This window comes from Rhipicephalus microplus, unplaced genomic scaffold (assembly GCF_043290135.1).
Source record: "Rhipicephalus microplus isolate Deutch F79 unplaced genomic scaffold, USDA_Rmic scaffold_21, whole genome shotgun sequence".
NCBI lineage: Eukaryota > Metazoa > Arthropoda > Arachnida > Ixodida > Ixodidae > Rhipicephalus > Rhipicephalus microplus.
In genome coordinates, this window is record NW_027464594.1 from 9,688,257 (window position 1) to 9,705,308 (window position 17,052).

General features: G+C 48.2%; 1 protein-coding gene across 1 annotated transcript in view; it reads left to right on the forward strand.

Moving 5' to 3' along the window:
* Window positions 1-17,052, forward strand: part of LOC142785338 (uncharacterized) — a 106,645-nt gene that overhangs the window by 60,053 nt on the left and 29,540 nt on the right. The window contains exon 5 of the mRNA XM_075883819.1: window positions 2,250-2,444. Within this exon, the coding sequence (XP_075739934.1) occupies window positions 2,250-2,444 (195 nt within the window). The remainder of the gene's footprint in view (window positions 1-2,249; window positions 2,445-17,052) is intronic.

Here is a 17,052-nt window from a genome sequence, read left to right on the forward strand (position 1 = left end):
GCTCTCGAAACAGCTTAAGGACTTCGTTTTAAATAGGGCACTTACACGTTTCGGCGTCACCCATTATGTCGGTCAAGGGCCCTTTTTTTCGCAGCTCTTAACACCGGAAAAATGCCACAATGGTGGTGTCGGTTGCAGTCGGGATCATTGAAATACTCCCCTAAACAATCGCCGTTCCCATTTTATTTTGTAGGCTCTAAGAAAAAATTGGCGTCAATCGACCAAGCCAGCGTTGAAACAGGTAATTAGGTTATTTGGGTTCAAATATTCTTTGCCTAATATCGCAAGCCATGTCACCACAAGCCAGAGAAGTCGTCAGAACAATCACAATATTCATAAAATAGGAGAAATGCGTATTTCTTCAAACGTGCTTGGCAAGTTCTTCGGGAGCTTTGGCGGGACTTAGGGATTCTTACAGAAATTCCACCTGAGTTAAAGTTTTGAGATGCATGCACAGTCCTCCAATGCAGGGGTTTAATATGGTTCTGAGTAAAAAGCAGCCGGGAAGTTTCTTTAAAGTGTAAGCGCACGTGAAAGTCTTTCCTGTTGTAAGCATAATTATCTTGAAGTTTTGCTGCGCTAACCAAAGACATTGAAGTAAATGAAGGCACTAACGGGGCTTTATAAGGTAGTCGTTCATTGTTAATATTGTTTCGCGATAGTGACGGTGACGAAGGGAGCAGACTGTAGGTACAAGATCAAACTGTTTATATGGCCGAACCCGTAGCTGGTAAAGGAAAAGTCCGATTGCAGCGACGCACACTGGCACCGATAAAGGCAAAAAGAGCGTCAGCCGTCGATCAAATCACAAGTGCGGAAGCGTGTCGGCATTTATACATGTGCCGTCGAATATCCAAGTCTTATCACTGGTCGTCGCGCAAGCTCCGGAAACATCTCAAGTGTCCACGTCTTGAGCGAAACTTTACAGAATGATAATAATCGCAAACCTTCTCGAATAATGAAGCCCAGTTTGCAGTAGCGATGTGAGCAATGAATTGCACCGTCATTGTGGCCGTGTTTTTTTTTTCCTTTGGGTCTAAAGCAATGCATTGTAAACATGAAGAATTTCACTAAGACATTGTCACCAAGCCATGTTGTAATGGCTTCTGAAAGCCTCCTTGCATATCAGACAGAGGCTTATGACATAGTTTACAGCACCTAAACTTGTCTTTTGATGACGTCCTGTCAGCTGATGCATTCTGGAAATGCTGGCGCTTTAGAGACTTCTCAAAAACTTCAACTAGAGTACGAAAACTCTTTTAGCTGAATGTGCACAAACATTTCTAAATGTGTGGTACGCTCGAAGACAGCGTTAATATAGTAGGAGTGCTTGTTTACAACTTCAGCAAAGTCGGCAGGTTTCCCTTTCTATCTTCAGCAGTTTTCGCTAGCTGTCCAAAGCTAGGGTTTAACAATTTTCTGGAGACGTTGAGCGGCGTGTCCTTAAGAAGTTATATTTACCGAAGCACTAAAATAAACTTATACTTCGTTCTCTTCATTTAAATCGCGTAGTGTTAAATGACGATTGTTGCGAACTACCTAGCTCTGATCTTTGATCAATTGACCTGCACCAGCTTTCACGTCATTAAGTTCCTAGTGGGGGTGCAATACTAGCATGCCGATTGCAAATGCACCATATTGGGACGAACGCATTGAAAACGCCAACGAAGCAGCAGCAGAATTTGTGTCGGCAGAGAACACACGCTTCGAGATTGAGGCGCTTTCTAGCAACGCTGCAACATCTGTGGTTCCATAGAAACTGTCAAACATATCTTGTTTGAGTTCCGAGCGTATACCGATGAGCGTGCGCTCTATGAGCACTGCATGCATCTGTTAACCCCCCCCCCCAAAAAAAAATTATCAGTTGATTGTCTCCTGGGCCCTTTTCCTAGCTTCACGCAACAGAGGCATGCGACAAAACCTTCATTCACGTATTTACACAACACCTGTCAGCTAGGCAAACTGTAGGGGCACCTTGACAACTTTTAATAAGTCGTTCTGTCAGCACACATCCCACCCGAGAGATTAAAAAAAATGTCTGTATATTTACTTTTTTTCCTTTTCATTTCAATTTTTGATATTTTCTCTCTCTCTTCTTGTCTTTTAGTTCCTGATCCCCTTCCCCGCAAAGTAGCAAGTCAGTGATACACACACGCTGGCTGAATCCTCTGCTTTTCAATGAAGAGCTCTCTCTCTATCTTTCTGTCTCTCTCTATTGTTACGCTCCTTATTGCTTTCTCTTTTTGTAGTGAGCTGGCGTTGTACAAGGCAGCCATCAACTGGGTCCAATACGACTGCAAGGGACGTGCCAAGTACGCGAGCAGCCTTGTGGAGGCCATTCGTTTTCAGGACATGACACCTGCCCAGGTCGAGGGCTTCAATGCGGTCAAGGTGTGCCCCGAGGTACAGAAGCAGTTTGACGTCAGCCAGCGCCTACCTCAGCCGTGAGTGAACAGATCTTGTATGACACTGCCTGTGCGAGACACGTTCCTGTTGCCACTGCTCACAAGATATGGCGGTAACTGTAAGCAAACTGGGTTAATGCAAACACCTACGTAGCTAAGCTCAAATACTGTAGACACTTTTTACGAAGTCGTTGGACCCGAAAAAGACGCTGTACTTTGAGACGCTTAAGATAAAAATTCGGCAGATCTCACTCATTGTGAGGAATTGATTTCATGCAAACCAGACAGCGAGTAGCAGCAAAATTCAGATTTGTTTTAGTTGAGCCAAGCTTTACGAAGTGAATTGACGTCATTCTATGCACTGCCATGCAGAAGGTCTGTTTTTGAGTCTGACTAGGCCTGCGGTTTTTAAGTAATTTATTTGCGAACTTCTGCCAGTGTATTTATTTATCTGGCCACCGATGACTCTCTGCTCTCGTGGCCGTTTTGTGAACAGAATGTGTAGCAAGCCTGGTGTGGAATAACAAGAGTTCGTCACCACCACAAATGACAGGTCACAATATGAAATTCATGACGCACATGTCACGAAAGACATGTCATTTTCTTCGTGCTCTCACGTCCATTCCATTAATATGTATAACAAAATTGGTGTCACTTGACATGAGCGCATAACGAACTTAAATAGAAGCCCATGACATGAACATCATGACATGCTTCTCATGTACGGCACAATTTACGTGCTACGTTCATGGTGAGTTCATGGACATTTTGCCACCTTGATATATACCCGCTTTAGTATGGCGTAACTTGAATGTAATACGAATATAAATGCCGCTTTTTAATATTAAAATCATCACGTGCACATCATGTACAGCATGGTCTACATGACACGCCCATAGTGCGCTTCCGGCACTTTCATTATCATGCAGTCTATCAGCATTTGTGCGCTGTGACATGACTGCATGACGAGGTCAAATAGCATGTCGTGTAATGAAAAACGGGGTATACGTGTCATGTATGGCATGGTATACATTCCACGCTTAACATGTGATCGCAGGACTTTAGGAAGCTTCATAAATTCTAGCGCTGGTGTGGTGGTACATGGCTGCATGACAAACAGTTTTGGGTTGTAACATAAAATTCATGCCATGCATGTCATATCATGTTGCAGCACAACATTCTTACGTGAAGGCTATGTATTTCACGTCACGCGTTGTAAAAGCTACTGCATACATATACGTTTCATTAGCGTATTAGATACCTGTTCACGCATGTGTACATACCTGGCAAAAATGCGATAGTTAACGACATTCCGTGATATAAACGCCTTGATTTGCATCAAAGATGAACTATACTGGGCATGCAGCTCCTCGCCAGCTGCTCAGCATTACAGCGATTCGCAGTGCATGGGATTTCTCTATTTGTTCTCGTTATTCTTTTCTTCCATAAAAAGATTTGATCCATCAATAATATGGCATACGCCGGCACCACATCATGTGCGGCGCGGTCTCCTATATGCTTCTTTGTCAATATCGCCTAATCTAGTTGGAGGTAAACTGCGATTAACCTGTGGCGCATACAAGCATACAACCGGCGGCGGTATTCGGCTGTGTGCCACGCGTTACAGTGGAAAGAAAAAAGATGCCCCACCACGGAGGCGGCTAAGGGACTCGGCTGCCGACCCGCAGGTAGCGAGGTCATATTTTGGCTTCGGGGGCTGCATTTTAGGGGCGAAGCTCCTTAAGGCGTGGGCTGTGCGTCCCCTGTATGTAGCCACCTCTCGTTCAGTTCTAAGTATTACGCTAGCCACCGCCCGATCTAAAGGGTACAGCCATATCCATCCGTCGATCCGTCCATCCGTCCGTCCGTCCATCCATCCATCCATCCATCCGTCCATCCGTCCGTCCGTCCGTTGATCCATCCGTCCATCCATCCATCCGTCCATCCATCCGTCCGTCCGTCCATCCATCCATCCATCCGTCCATCCGTCCATCCATCCGTCCGTCCGTCCGTCCGTCCGTCCAAAAGATTCAAGATGTTATAAACTAGACGGCGGTACGTGTAGTTGATTATAAAAGATGCGAGGTGTTATAAAATAGGAATGATGCCACATATGGCGCGTGTCATCGTTAGATATAGTGCGGCGACGTACGCTAGGGGGAGCGTTGCAATAAATTCGAGTGGGCAAAATGTACGGAGGATTCATGGTTTACCAGGTTTACCTCCGGAGCTTCGCACACTCATCATCATTCACTTCGTGGATATGGCGGCATTTTTTTAGATGCACGCGAAAATGTTGTAGGCCCGTCAGTTCATACTTTCGTGCACGTTAAAAAATCCCAGGTGGTACAAATTTTCAGAGCCCTCCACTGCAGCGTCTTTCATATTCATATGGCGGCTTTGGGACGTTAAACCCCACATGTTAGTCAATCAAAGAAAAGGATGACGTCCACGACATGTAAGTCACATTATTCACATACGTCAGCCATATACGTACGTATACCACGCACGCACTCCAACGCCAGTTTTGTAAAGTTTAAGGAAGAGACCACGAGAGCGCCTAGACCTAGGCGACCAGATAGCCAGGCAAGCAGACGGACAAATGGGTTTTTGAATAAAAGCGCACCGCACCGCTTCCCCCCCCCCTACCAACCTCGTTTGTATAGTGCGAAAAGAACACAAGCTTTGCAATGGTTCCAAAAATGAAAATAACGCGATGTGGCCTCAGGCTTCCATGAGGCTTTCGGAATGCGACAGTGAGGTTCTCGGATTGCGACATTAGGTGTTCTCCGCCACCACTGTTGCCGAAACCTCACCCGGCCATCAGCCAGCACTTCAAACAACGACGGCACATGTCGAGTTAAGCAATATCGTGGTGCACATCACTCGCTCTCTCAGATTATTAGAAAGGAGGGCCGGGGCGCCCCTCCTGCCTGATCGTGCGTCTGCAAGAGGCGCGATGCTGCCCATAGCGATCCATGCGTTCTTACTTTGGGCATTATAGGGCAATTCCGCCTTGCAAAAGCAAGGAAATGGGACTGTACAGCTGTCGCTATTCATTATCACACCAGACAAGCTATAGTATAGCATGAACAATGAAGACAGGCTGATGGGGCGAATTGGTCACTTCTTCCTCGGTCCTGTTTAGCATAAATGACAGCACTTGCGATTTACTGTTCGCCAAAGGATGACAAACATTGGCTTCTGTAGGCCTAATGGCGGATTACATTGACCACCGTGTTGATATGGGTGCTCACTACTGTGAGGGCCCGAAAAAAAAAGGCTTTTCCATGAGAAATATATAGGTCGTTTATTTAGGAAATTACGCATCAGGCTTCGAGGGAAATATCACCACTAATCCTCGGAATGACTGAACATTGGACAGTAATTGTGAAATCGGGTTTTTCTACCCCCCTTCCATTATTACTAGGACTTCGTTTGTTCGGTGCTTACTATTATTTTTTTCATACAGAGGTAATTCTGCGAAACATTTTTTTTGTTATAGGGAAAGGAGGGTGTGGCGTTTATGAGAATTTCTTTTTCGTAAATTCCAACCCTCTCTGAAATTCAATGTTTAATTTCGCGTTATTCTCTATATTCAAATATCTGAAATGAAATATTATTTCAACACGAAGCCATGAGATAATTCGAAGCGTATTTTAGTTCTTCGGAAAGTTTGAAATCACACGTACGTATACACACCAAAACAAATGCTTTTCCAAACAAATTTTAGGGGTGAGTTTATTGCTGTGTCCCTTTTTTTCCGTATTGAAACCATTGCGTTGTAAATTATTCTACAAGGAAAAATACCTGGACAAGGAGCACCTACTTTTATGCGTATGTGACCTTAAAGCGTGTTGTTAGATGCGCAAGCCTGCCTTACGAGGTTCGTACATTAGACATCTTGTTGCACTCTATATACGTTGATGTTTCTCTTTTCGTGCGCGACAAGACCTTGTACGTTGTACTATGAGTGTGGTCGACACGATTTCACGTGTGATAAGCTTTATAACGGCAAAACCAAGCCAATTTAGCACTGACCGCATAGAGCATGTCATTTCGATAATGAACTGAGCACAGTCATACTGGCTGTTGAAATCGGAGCTTATAGGATAAATTCAAACTGATGAAAATCTCGCCTGCAAGTGCTTATCAGAATTTTCCGATTTATTAGAAAACGCGGAGCCCTAATGGCCGTTGCATGGGCTGTCCGGGCAGGTTAAAATGGCTGTAGGATCCTTAAGTTTCGCCTTCAAGAGCTGAACGCAATATTGATATCCAGTCCCTAGCACGTGCCTCTACCACTTAGCGCATACTTTTGATGGTTTAGAAACGTTTAGCAAGCGTTGGGCCACAGTGCCATAAATAAAGTGAACTAGTATATACCATGAACTCGAGGTGATTAAAGGTAGGAAGTAGACACAAAGCGGAAGCCGTAAGAAAGTGTTCGTGTGCCTCCTCTCGTTCAGTCCTTGGAATGTCCGCTGGATGGCGGTGCTTCTATATGAGAAATATATGATTAAAAGATGCGAGATGGTGGTACTCGGAGTGTTGAATGGGTGTACAAACGAACACACAGACAGATGCATGTATGGACGCACAAATAGCTGCATGGACGGATGGATGCATGGACGGACGCAGGAGCGGATGCATGGACGAACGCAGGGATGGACGCACAGAAGGACGTGCGGACGCACGAACAGACGCACGCGCGGACGGGCGAATGGACGCGCGGACGGTCACACAGATGAACGCATGGACGGACGGATGCTTCGCCCCACTCTCCATCATTCACTCCGTGAATATGCTGCCATTTTTTTACAAGCGAAGTTCTTCAGGCTCGCACGATGTCTGTTGACGCCGACATAGTCGCAGCATCCTGTTGGAGCAAAACACAGGTGCGACATATACCGTACATGAAGCGTTCGTGACGCGCATATGGTTTAAGACCGTGGCTGACTCCCTATATAGTAATCGGTGTAACGTGAAAGTGAAACGTGTTTTTCGAGAGGTAGTCGAGCGTTTATTGTCTTTTTTTTTCAGCAAAAGCAATGAATTGCGAAGTCATGTTAGGAATGACAAGTACTCTAAACATACAGCACACACCTCAGTCAGAAAGCACGCATGCCATTAGCATACACGAGATGAGCATGGACTAACAACTATTACAGCTCGATACTTAAAACGCGTCTGAGGCATCGGGCGAAGTGAACTGCGTCCTTTCCCGAATCTGATGAGCGTGCGTGCAGGACAGACCACGCTCCCTAGGGCGGCTTTTCGTGAAGGTGACGACCTCTAGAGTTTGCCCAACGCGAGCGCGTTGCACCATCTCACCACTGATAACAAAAGAACGGTAAACTTCCGAAGCTCTGAGGACTGCCAAACGGTGTATAAACTGGCTTGCCAATAATATTGTTACACGACATCGGCAACCAAAGAGTATCATAGACGACGAAGACGATGAACGCGACCTTGCTCGTGTTGTTGTTGCTGCTGTTCTTCCATCTTGGCTGCAGCTGCCTCTGACTCTCCCAGTATATTTTGTAAATATAGTTATTTCATTCATTCTCTCAACCCCGTGACATTTGGTGGAGGTGCTGGTTACAACACGATATAACGGAGCTCCGAAGTGGCCGACGCTTGGATTTTTCCACCATGGCAAACCAGGAACCGGCTCCCGCCGAGGTGACTACGACAACAACTGTTGTCCTTCCGCAGCTAAAAGATCCTGGCACGTTCTGTGGCACGGACGATGTCGACATCGAAGAATGGTTGCCGTTGTACGAACGTACAAGTAAGAATTACCGGTGGGATGAAACTCCTATGTTAGCCAATATCCTGTTCTACTTGAAAGGAACAGCAAAAGTGTGTTTCGAGAACCACGAAGATGAAATTGGAAGCTGGGATGCGTGCAAAGAGAAGATGCGCGCCCTTTTCGGCAAGCCTGTAGGTAGAAAGGCAGCGGCCAAGAAGGGGTTGGCATCTCGTGCGCAAACGTCATCAGAGTCCTACGTGACTTACATACAGGACGTGCTTGCCCTTTGCCGAAAAGCGGACAACGATATGGAAGAAACCGAAAAAGTAGCTCACATATTGAAAGGCATTGCAGATGATGCATTCAACCTTCTCATGTGCAAGGGCTGCAACACGGTCGATGTCATCATCAAGGAGTGCCAGCGTATTGAGGCCGCAAATAGTCGACGTATGGCCCATAATTTCACCCGACTACCAAACACAGCAGCAACCTGGTCGTGCGAAGACAGGCCTGCGCTACAGACGCCGTTAACTGCAGAGCACGTGACCAAGATCATCAGACGTGAACTTGAAGCTCTGTCTCCTGCATCCACGTGCTCCCATGCCTGTGACTCTATCCCTCAGATGGTGCCACTGGTACATGCCATTGTGCGACAAGAGCTTTCCAATGCTGGACTGGCCTCCGAGTGCACTACAGCTCCCTCTCAGCCGATCAACCGTCGTCGACCCCCTGTTTCTTATGCCCAAAGCCAAAACCTTCCGGCGCGCCCTCGCAATCCAGCCGAGTGGAGAACTGCTGACGATCGCCCGATTTGTTTCAACTGCCACCGTATCGGACACGTGGCCAGCCATTGTAACACTCGGTGGTATTGGCATCAGGCATCCTATGGGTACCCCCATCGACCAGAGAGGGATCATGGACGCTTTCAAACTTACCGGGAGTCACCTCAGGCCACCAGTGAAGACGTTCCTTCTATGCCGCCATATCGTCGTCACTCTCCATTTCCGTATGCTCACCAGTCCTATTCACCACTCTCCCGTCGCCCATCGTCTTCTCCGACCAACGTCACCGACTGACCACCTGCCGCGGGAAAACTAGATGATGCAGCTCCCGGAGGTGATGCTGCATCAACCACTTGCCCGCCAAATCCTCTGACCATGCTGATGACTCGACGCAACCTTATTGACGATGAAGCAGATGACACACCCGTTGTTGCACTTGTGGACACAGGGGCTCACATATCAGTTATGAATTCCGAACTTCGTTGCCGCCTTAGGAAAGTTTTAACGCCACCCACAGTGCCACTCATCCAGGTTGCCGACGGCGGCACGTTTCCTGTGCTTGGAATGTGCTCCGCGCGTATAAGTGTGGCTGATCGCTCCACGACAGTGCTATTTGCTGTGCTCGAGAAATGTTCCCATGAACTTATCTTTGCAATGGACTTTTTATTCGCCCACTCTGCCCTTATTGATTGTGGAACCGGCATGCTTCAACTTGATTTACCCTGTTGCCATGACGACTCAACACCAGCTCAACCACGTCTGTGTTCTGCAGATCACGTTCGCTTAGCACCTCAAGCCGTTACTTACGTGAGCCTGAGATATGTCCCTCCTGTTCCCGATGGTGACTACATGTTGACACCCATTGCTGACGTTCTGCTGGCCAAAAATGTTGCCGTGCCTCACACAATTTTGACAGTCGCGGGAAATATAGCGTCTCCTTCGATCTTAAACTTCAGCTGGTGCGCTCAAGTTATCTCAGATGGTATGACTTTGGCAAAAGTTTTTTCTGTGGATGCTGCCATTTCGGCCTTCGTTGCCAAATCTTCTTCGTTCTCTGCTCCGTTTTCATCCTCGAAGAGTGCAGCGGATGCCACCATCGACAAGATGATCGCTCCGGACCTTCTTCCAGCACAGACAGCTGACATCCGGCACCTGCTGAAATGCTACCGTGACATCTTTGACTTTGATGACCGCCTTTTGGGTCAGACATCCTTTGTAACTCATGGGATTAACGCTGGAGACACCAGCCCCATCCGACGACGTCCTTATAGCGTGTTTAATGCTGAGCGACAACTTATCCAGCACGAAGTTGAAAAAATCTCACAAAAGACGTCATCGAACCTTGCTGCAGTCCATGGGCATCGGCGGTCGTGCTAGTCAAGAAGAAGGATGGCAGCTGGCACTTCTGCGTAGACTACCACCACTTAAACGAACTAACACGTAAGGACGTGTATCCACTGCCGCGGATTGACGATGCTCTCGACTGCCTACATGGTTCTGCCTACTTTTCATCTATCGACTTGCGATCAGGATACTGGCGGATTTCTGTCGAACATCAAGACCGTGAGAAAATCGCATTCATCACACCGGATGGACTTTTCCAGTTCAAGGTTATGCCATTCAAATTGTGTAATGCGCCATTTACAATTGAAAGGATGATGGACTCTCTCCTGCGAGGATACAAATGGACCACGTGTCAGTGCTATCTTGATGACGTCATCGTATTTTCACCTACATTCGAAAGCCACCTTGGCCGCCTAACGGCTGTTCTTGAGGTTTTTCGGAAAGCAGAACTTCAGTTCAACTCTTCCTAATGTCGCTTTGGCTGTCGGGAAATCACTGTACTGGGCCACCTTGTCTGTGCCTGAGGCGTGCAACCTGATCCTGACTAAATTCGAGTTCTCAAAGATTTTCCATACCACATTCCGCAAAAGATGTACGGAGTTTTATCGGCCTTTGTTCTTACTTTCGACGTTTCGTGAAGAATTTTGCTGACATTGCCCGACCCCTTACGGAGCTACTGAAGGACATGCCTTTTTATTGAGGTACTGACCAAGCAGCTGCCTTCAGCACCCTTACAATATTGCTTACTTCCCCACCCATCTTGGCCCATTTCAACCTGTCAGCCCATACTGAAGCTTGTACGATGCAAGCGGACATGGAATTGGCGCTGTTCTCGCCCAGCGGCAACGAGGACAGGGTCGCGTCATTGCTTATGCCAGTCGCTTCCTTTCTCCTTCGGAGAGCAAGTTTTCCATAACAGAGCGTGAGTGCCTCGCACTAGTCTGGGCAGTTGGAAAATTTCAACCATACTTGTATGTCCGCACCTTTTCGGTATTTACAGATCACCATGCATTGTGCTGGCTGTCATCCCTTAAAGTTTCAACAAGACAACTTGGCCGTTGAGCCTTGAAACTACAAGAATACAGCTTCGACGTGACATACAAATCTGGCCGAATGCATCAGGATTTCGACTGTCTATCCCGTCACCCCGTGGGACCCACCTGACCTTTCAGCACATGATTCTGACCCTTGTGTCTTCGCCATGTCGGCTTTCACCGACATACGCAAGGAGAAGCTCAGCGATGTCCACTTGCGGTCTATCATGCAGAGTCTACGCTTGCCCCACGTAGACCCGTCGCTACACTTGTTCATTCTACGCAATGGCATTCTTTACCGACGCAACACGAGCGCCGAAGGACCAGAGCTACTACTCGTAGTTCCTGCGACACTCCGTTCCGCTGTACTAGAACAACTTCACGACGCCCCAACCGCGGGACATCTCGGGGTTACGTCCACGTACGATCGCGTGCGGCGTAGATTCTTCTGGCCAGGCCTTTACCGTTCTGTGCGCCGATACGTTGCTGCATGTTAGTCCTGCCAGCGCTCCAAACATTCCACGTTGCCACCAGCTGGTCCGCTTCAACCAATAGACATACCCACCGTTCCCTTCTACCACGTCGGTCTTGATCTCGTTGGACCATTTCCTACTTCTCTCAATGGAAACAAGTGGATAGTCGTAGCCACTGATTACGCCACAAGATACGCTATCACACGAGCGCTACACACAAGCTGTGCCACTGACGTCGCGGACTTCTTGCTTCATGACGTAATTCTTCACCATGGCGCTCCTCGACAGCTGCTGACTGATCGTGGTCGCTCATTTCTTTCAAAAGTAGTAAGTGACATCCTTCGCTCGTGTTCGACGCGTCACAAGCTCACTACGGCCTATCACCCACAAACAAATGGTCTTACCGAGCGCCTAAATCGAACATTGACAACAATGCTCTCCATGTACGTTTCCAAGGATCACCTTGATTGGGATAGTACTTTGCCTTACGTGACATTCGCGTACAATTCGTCACGCCACGACACCGCTGGATTCTCCCCCTTCTATTTATTGTTCGGCCGCCATCCAGCGTTACCCTTCGAGACTCTTCTCCCATCAACTACGCAAACGGTTACAGAGTACGCCCGGGATGCCACTGCTCGGGCTCAAGTGGCCCGCCAAATCGCACGGGAACGTATTCTTGGCTCGCAGCTCTCTCAGAAGGCCCGCTACGATAGCCATCACAGAGTAGTTTCCTACTCTCCAGGTTCATTGGTTCTCCTCTGGACACCATCCGCCACGTTGGCCTCTATTCGAAGCTCCTGTCTCGCTACTCGGGGCCTTACAAGGTTTTACACCGGCTTACTGATGTCACATACGAGATTGCTCCGTTGGACAGTCAGTCATCGTTGTCCGCACCCGCTACTGACGTCGTCCACGTGAGCCGCCTCAAACCGTACATATCCGCATGTGATCCTACTCTCCTTTAGGCGCCGAGACGGCGCTGCCAGCAGCGGGGGGTTATATGTTACACGACATCGGCAACAAAAGAGCATCATTGACGACGACCACGATGAAAGCGACCGTGCTCGTGTTGTTGTTGCTGCTGTTCGTCCATCTTGGCTGCAGCTGCCTCTGACTCTCCCTGTATATTTTGTAAATATATTTATTTCATTCATTCATTCTCTCACCCCCGTGACAATATTTTGAGACATCGTATGCTTTGTGGCTTAGTGGTTAGCACCGCACAATGAAAATTGAGAGGTCGCTGGTTCGATTCCGCGAAACAGATGCTTGCCTTGTGATTTTTTCTTGACAATCCCGTAGTATAAAATTTTCAACGTCACTTTCCTGACGGAAGTACGTCAGCGGGAGCCGGGGTGGACCCCGGCATAAAACACTTTTGTCTTGAAGAAACACACCATGTTCCTCTAGAGAATCTTGGTGGAATGTGAAGCAGCAGCGTTGTGCACGGGTGGCCTCAAAGATTGAACGACGCTAACGCACGTGCTGCGATGAGCGCTGGCAAAGTCGTTTGAAGCGATGGCTGACATAGGTCTTGTCGTTTCTTCACAGGGAACACGGGCGCTCGGCTGCAGCTGGCGCACGTTTCGCTTTGACTACTACGGCAGTGTAATCGATGAAGTGCACGCTGAGAGGTTTCTGCACACATTCGACGTCGAAGTTGGCAAAGCTCACATCGATGCACTTTCCTTTTATCGTAGTGGCTAGCTTCCTTTTCGCCGAAACGCACTTCTGCGAGTGCGCGTCACGCATGTAATTGACGAACCAGTCTCCTCCTCCCTCGCTGACGTCAAGGTTTAAGTCTCCCACAACTAAAAAGGCGTGCGTCGACACGCCTGCCGCAATCAGTCAGTGTCTTCTCCGGACAGCGCTGAACTTGTTTCTTTGGCGGGTCAGGAGCGAGGTAGAGCACGAGGATCACGACGTCGCCGACGCGCACGACAACGCACTCGGAGCAGGAGCATCTTCGAGAGGCACCGAATCGTTGTTCCCGTACCGACGAGTCGACGGTGTAAAAAGCGGTGGATGAGGTAGCAGAGCGAGCAATGATATCGACAAGTGTTTGCGGCAGTGACTTCAGCGCCCACTGCTAGAACAGTGTGACGTCAGCACGCAGCGGCGGCGTGACCTACCTTGCACCAATCCAACACCTCAGGAAAGGAGAGCGCGTTGCAATGAGTTCTTACGTACGCACGGAAGGACAGCATTACGAAGGCTAGTCAAAGAGCTCCTTTTTCATAAAAAAAACTACACCATCCCCTACTAAAGGATCCATGAGTAGCATGCGAAGCAGTCCATTTGTCGACTTAAAGTTCTGTTCATCACAGGCATATATCCTGATGTTAACGCGCTCTTGCAAGTAGAGCACACCATGAATTCAGTGTAATGGTGTCATCCATTGATTGCCAGATTCGGAGCACTTCCGGTAATACTTTTTCTGCTCCATACGGAGCACGTCTGATCCATTGGCAGATTGAGAGTGCTTTCTGTATAATCCATGGGCAGATCTGGGGCAGCTTCGTCGCGAGATTCACTGCACGGAGCAACTTTCTCTGCTCCGCGAAAATTGGCGGATTCGACCGCAAGTCGCAAGCGCCCCGTGACTTGAAACGGTGCTATTTTCAAGTGCGCCTACGGGTGCCGCTCACGTCGGAGCTCATGTTTGGCTAGCGTAGCGTCTCTGTGTGCAGCGGGCCCACTCAAGCAAGAATAGAAACGCGCGTATCACGTTTCATTGTGATCCTGCCGTTTGCTCCAGAAGGAGCAAGTGTGTTACATTGGTGGATTCCCTCCTGTTGCCCTCCACCAGAGTGGAGTGCTGTGGCGCAGAGTTCGTTGGCCACTCTGAATCCGCCAATCGATGACACAATAATTTAGGTTCCTGTTACTCGTTCCGAGCTTACGTTGGAGCACGCCACGTGGGAGCAAGTGCGTTCATCACACGTTCGCAAAATCTAGTTCCTCGACACAATAGTGAGTTAGAGAATTGGGGGCCCAAGACACTGAGTCTCCAGACTTCGCTGCGTAGGTTTCTCTTGCGTTCGCAGGTTCAGAAGCTTTTGAGAACTGGGTCAAACGCAGGCTGCTTTGAGTACAACGTACGGGGCGCCACCCATGGCGCAATTCAAAATTATGAAAGACGAGGGCCAAACAGCACCATGGCTCGCGCTGCGTCTGCTTCGTCTCGCTGGCAATCCAAGACACCTTGGAGCCCCACCCTTCAGCACTGTGGAGGCTACAAGGCCCCTAAGCCCATAGAAAAGGCGATTAGCCTCTCCAAATGTAATCATTCGCGCTATGTCGTCCGTTCTGTTTTTACGGCATCTGCTCGCCGAATTGTCTTACACACTCATTACAGATAAGGCTGGTTTAATGACTTCAAAATACAGTAAAACTGTGCAACGAACACGCACGCCAGGTATTCGAAGCGTGGATCTGTTGCTCTGCATGCTGAAGATTGGTAGGCGCTCATGCCGGCGGATAACTTCACTTTGTGGCCGATTCTCTCCGACGCTTATCGTAGCTCTCGTATAATTGCTTCTCCGTCGACGCTTTCCTTCGCATCCCCCACTGCAATGCTTCTTTTCCCTCTTTCAAAGGCGATAGTCTTCTTTGGGGACCTTCGACGCAAAAATCTTGGTCTGTCTGTCTGTCTGTTTTGTCTGTTTGTCCTTCCTTAATGATACCCTTAAAGGCCTAAACGACACCAAACGATATGCGAATCATGTTTGTGCGACTGTCAATTGAAAAACAATGATGGCGCATATCTGAGGCACCATAACAACACGTCAGTATTCTTTATGTGCGTCTTTTTTCTAGAAAAGGCGTACATAAGTATTTCTAAGGACTGTAGCGCTTATCACGCAGCGCTGACGATGCAACGCTTCCACAGAAAGGCAAGTGTTTCAAACGCTTTGCTAACGAGACACGTTGGTGGCACCTATTTGTCACCTTGCGTTCTACACCTTATCGCCTCAGAGACGGGCGCGGATGCCGCGCGTTTTGTTTTCCCAGATAACCTCCCAGATAGCGCTTATGTTTCACGTGTGACGTAGCTTGATGTGCTCATTCACCTCCGCTGCACGCTCGAGGCACTCTAACCCAGCGCCTCCAGAATACCATTCAACAATTTTCTTGCACAGAACATCAAATAAACGTTTTGTTCACTCTCTACTGACGCGAAACTATCGTCTTTTAACGACATTGGCACAGTAACGTGCAGATACGGGGCATTTTTTTGTTTCTTGTTGAGAAAGGACTCGATGCGAACAAAACGCTTTGCCTTGTTGCATGTCCGATGTTTGAAGATGCAGCGTTCTTGGTATGGCGACGCAACCCAAACCTTGCATCGGTGCGTCAGTCTTAGCACGTGCGGCTAAGCAAGCACATTATCTCGCTAATAAATACTAAAGGGGCTTTAATAACGACAGCACGTACCTGACGTTTTATTCTCAGAGTAAGATAAAATAAATCGATAGTGAATTTCGCCATTCATTTGTTGCTGATCGCGCAGTGGGCGTGTAGCAAAAGCAAGTTCAGATCGAAGCGGGCGGTCGCTTCAGCATGAATGCTGCCTTGTTGATTTGCAAACGCAGTTACTGGGGTTAAAAGAGACGAAAATAAGTTCATGCGCACGAAATCGATTCGAACAATAAACGTTTCAGATAATGATGTGGCGCAACATACACCAAACAAGCACCTATTTTACTCTACCCGGTCAATTTTAAAGCGCATGATATATCTGGAACTATGTTTTTCTGTGCAACAGTGTGGCTTTCTTACACCCCATAGCTTTGGTAGTGCTAAACCAAACGGTTTTGGGCCTTGCGTCAGCAAGAACGCAAGATCCCAAGACTGGCTTGGGTTTTGCGCATGCACGCTGGCGCGTCGCAAGCTTCTTGGGTCTCCAAGCTCCTTGGAAGCCCAATTCTCAAACTCTGCCTCCTAAAACAATTATGCCTGGACCGTGAGCCGCGAACGTGCTGCCCTACCCTCTGATTTTACCCTTACCCTCCGGTACGAAGGTGAACGCCTCTGGCGGCCGCTCCCTACGAACACAGCAATTCTCTCACAGTCGCCTCCGTTTGCCTCCGTTTATGTGTGATGTCACGTGACTGAGCGGTACGGTAATGTAACGTAACTCAGCGGTACCGAGACGAGCGTTCGCACGTGGTGGACAGTCGCAACACGCGGCAGGAGGCATGACCTCCAAGATTGCGTGCTGGCAGGAAGCTCCCAATTGAAACGAGAGTGACG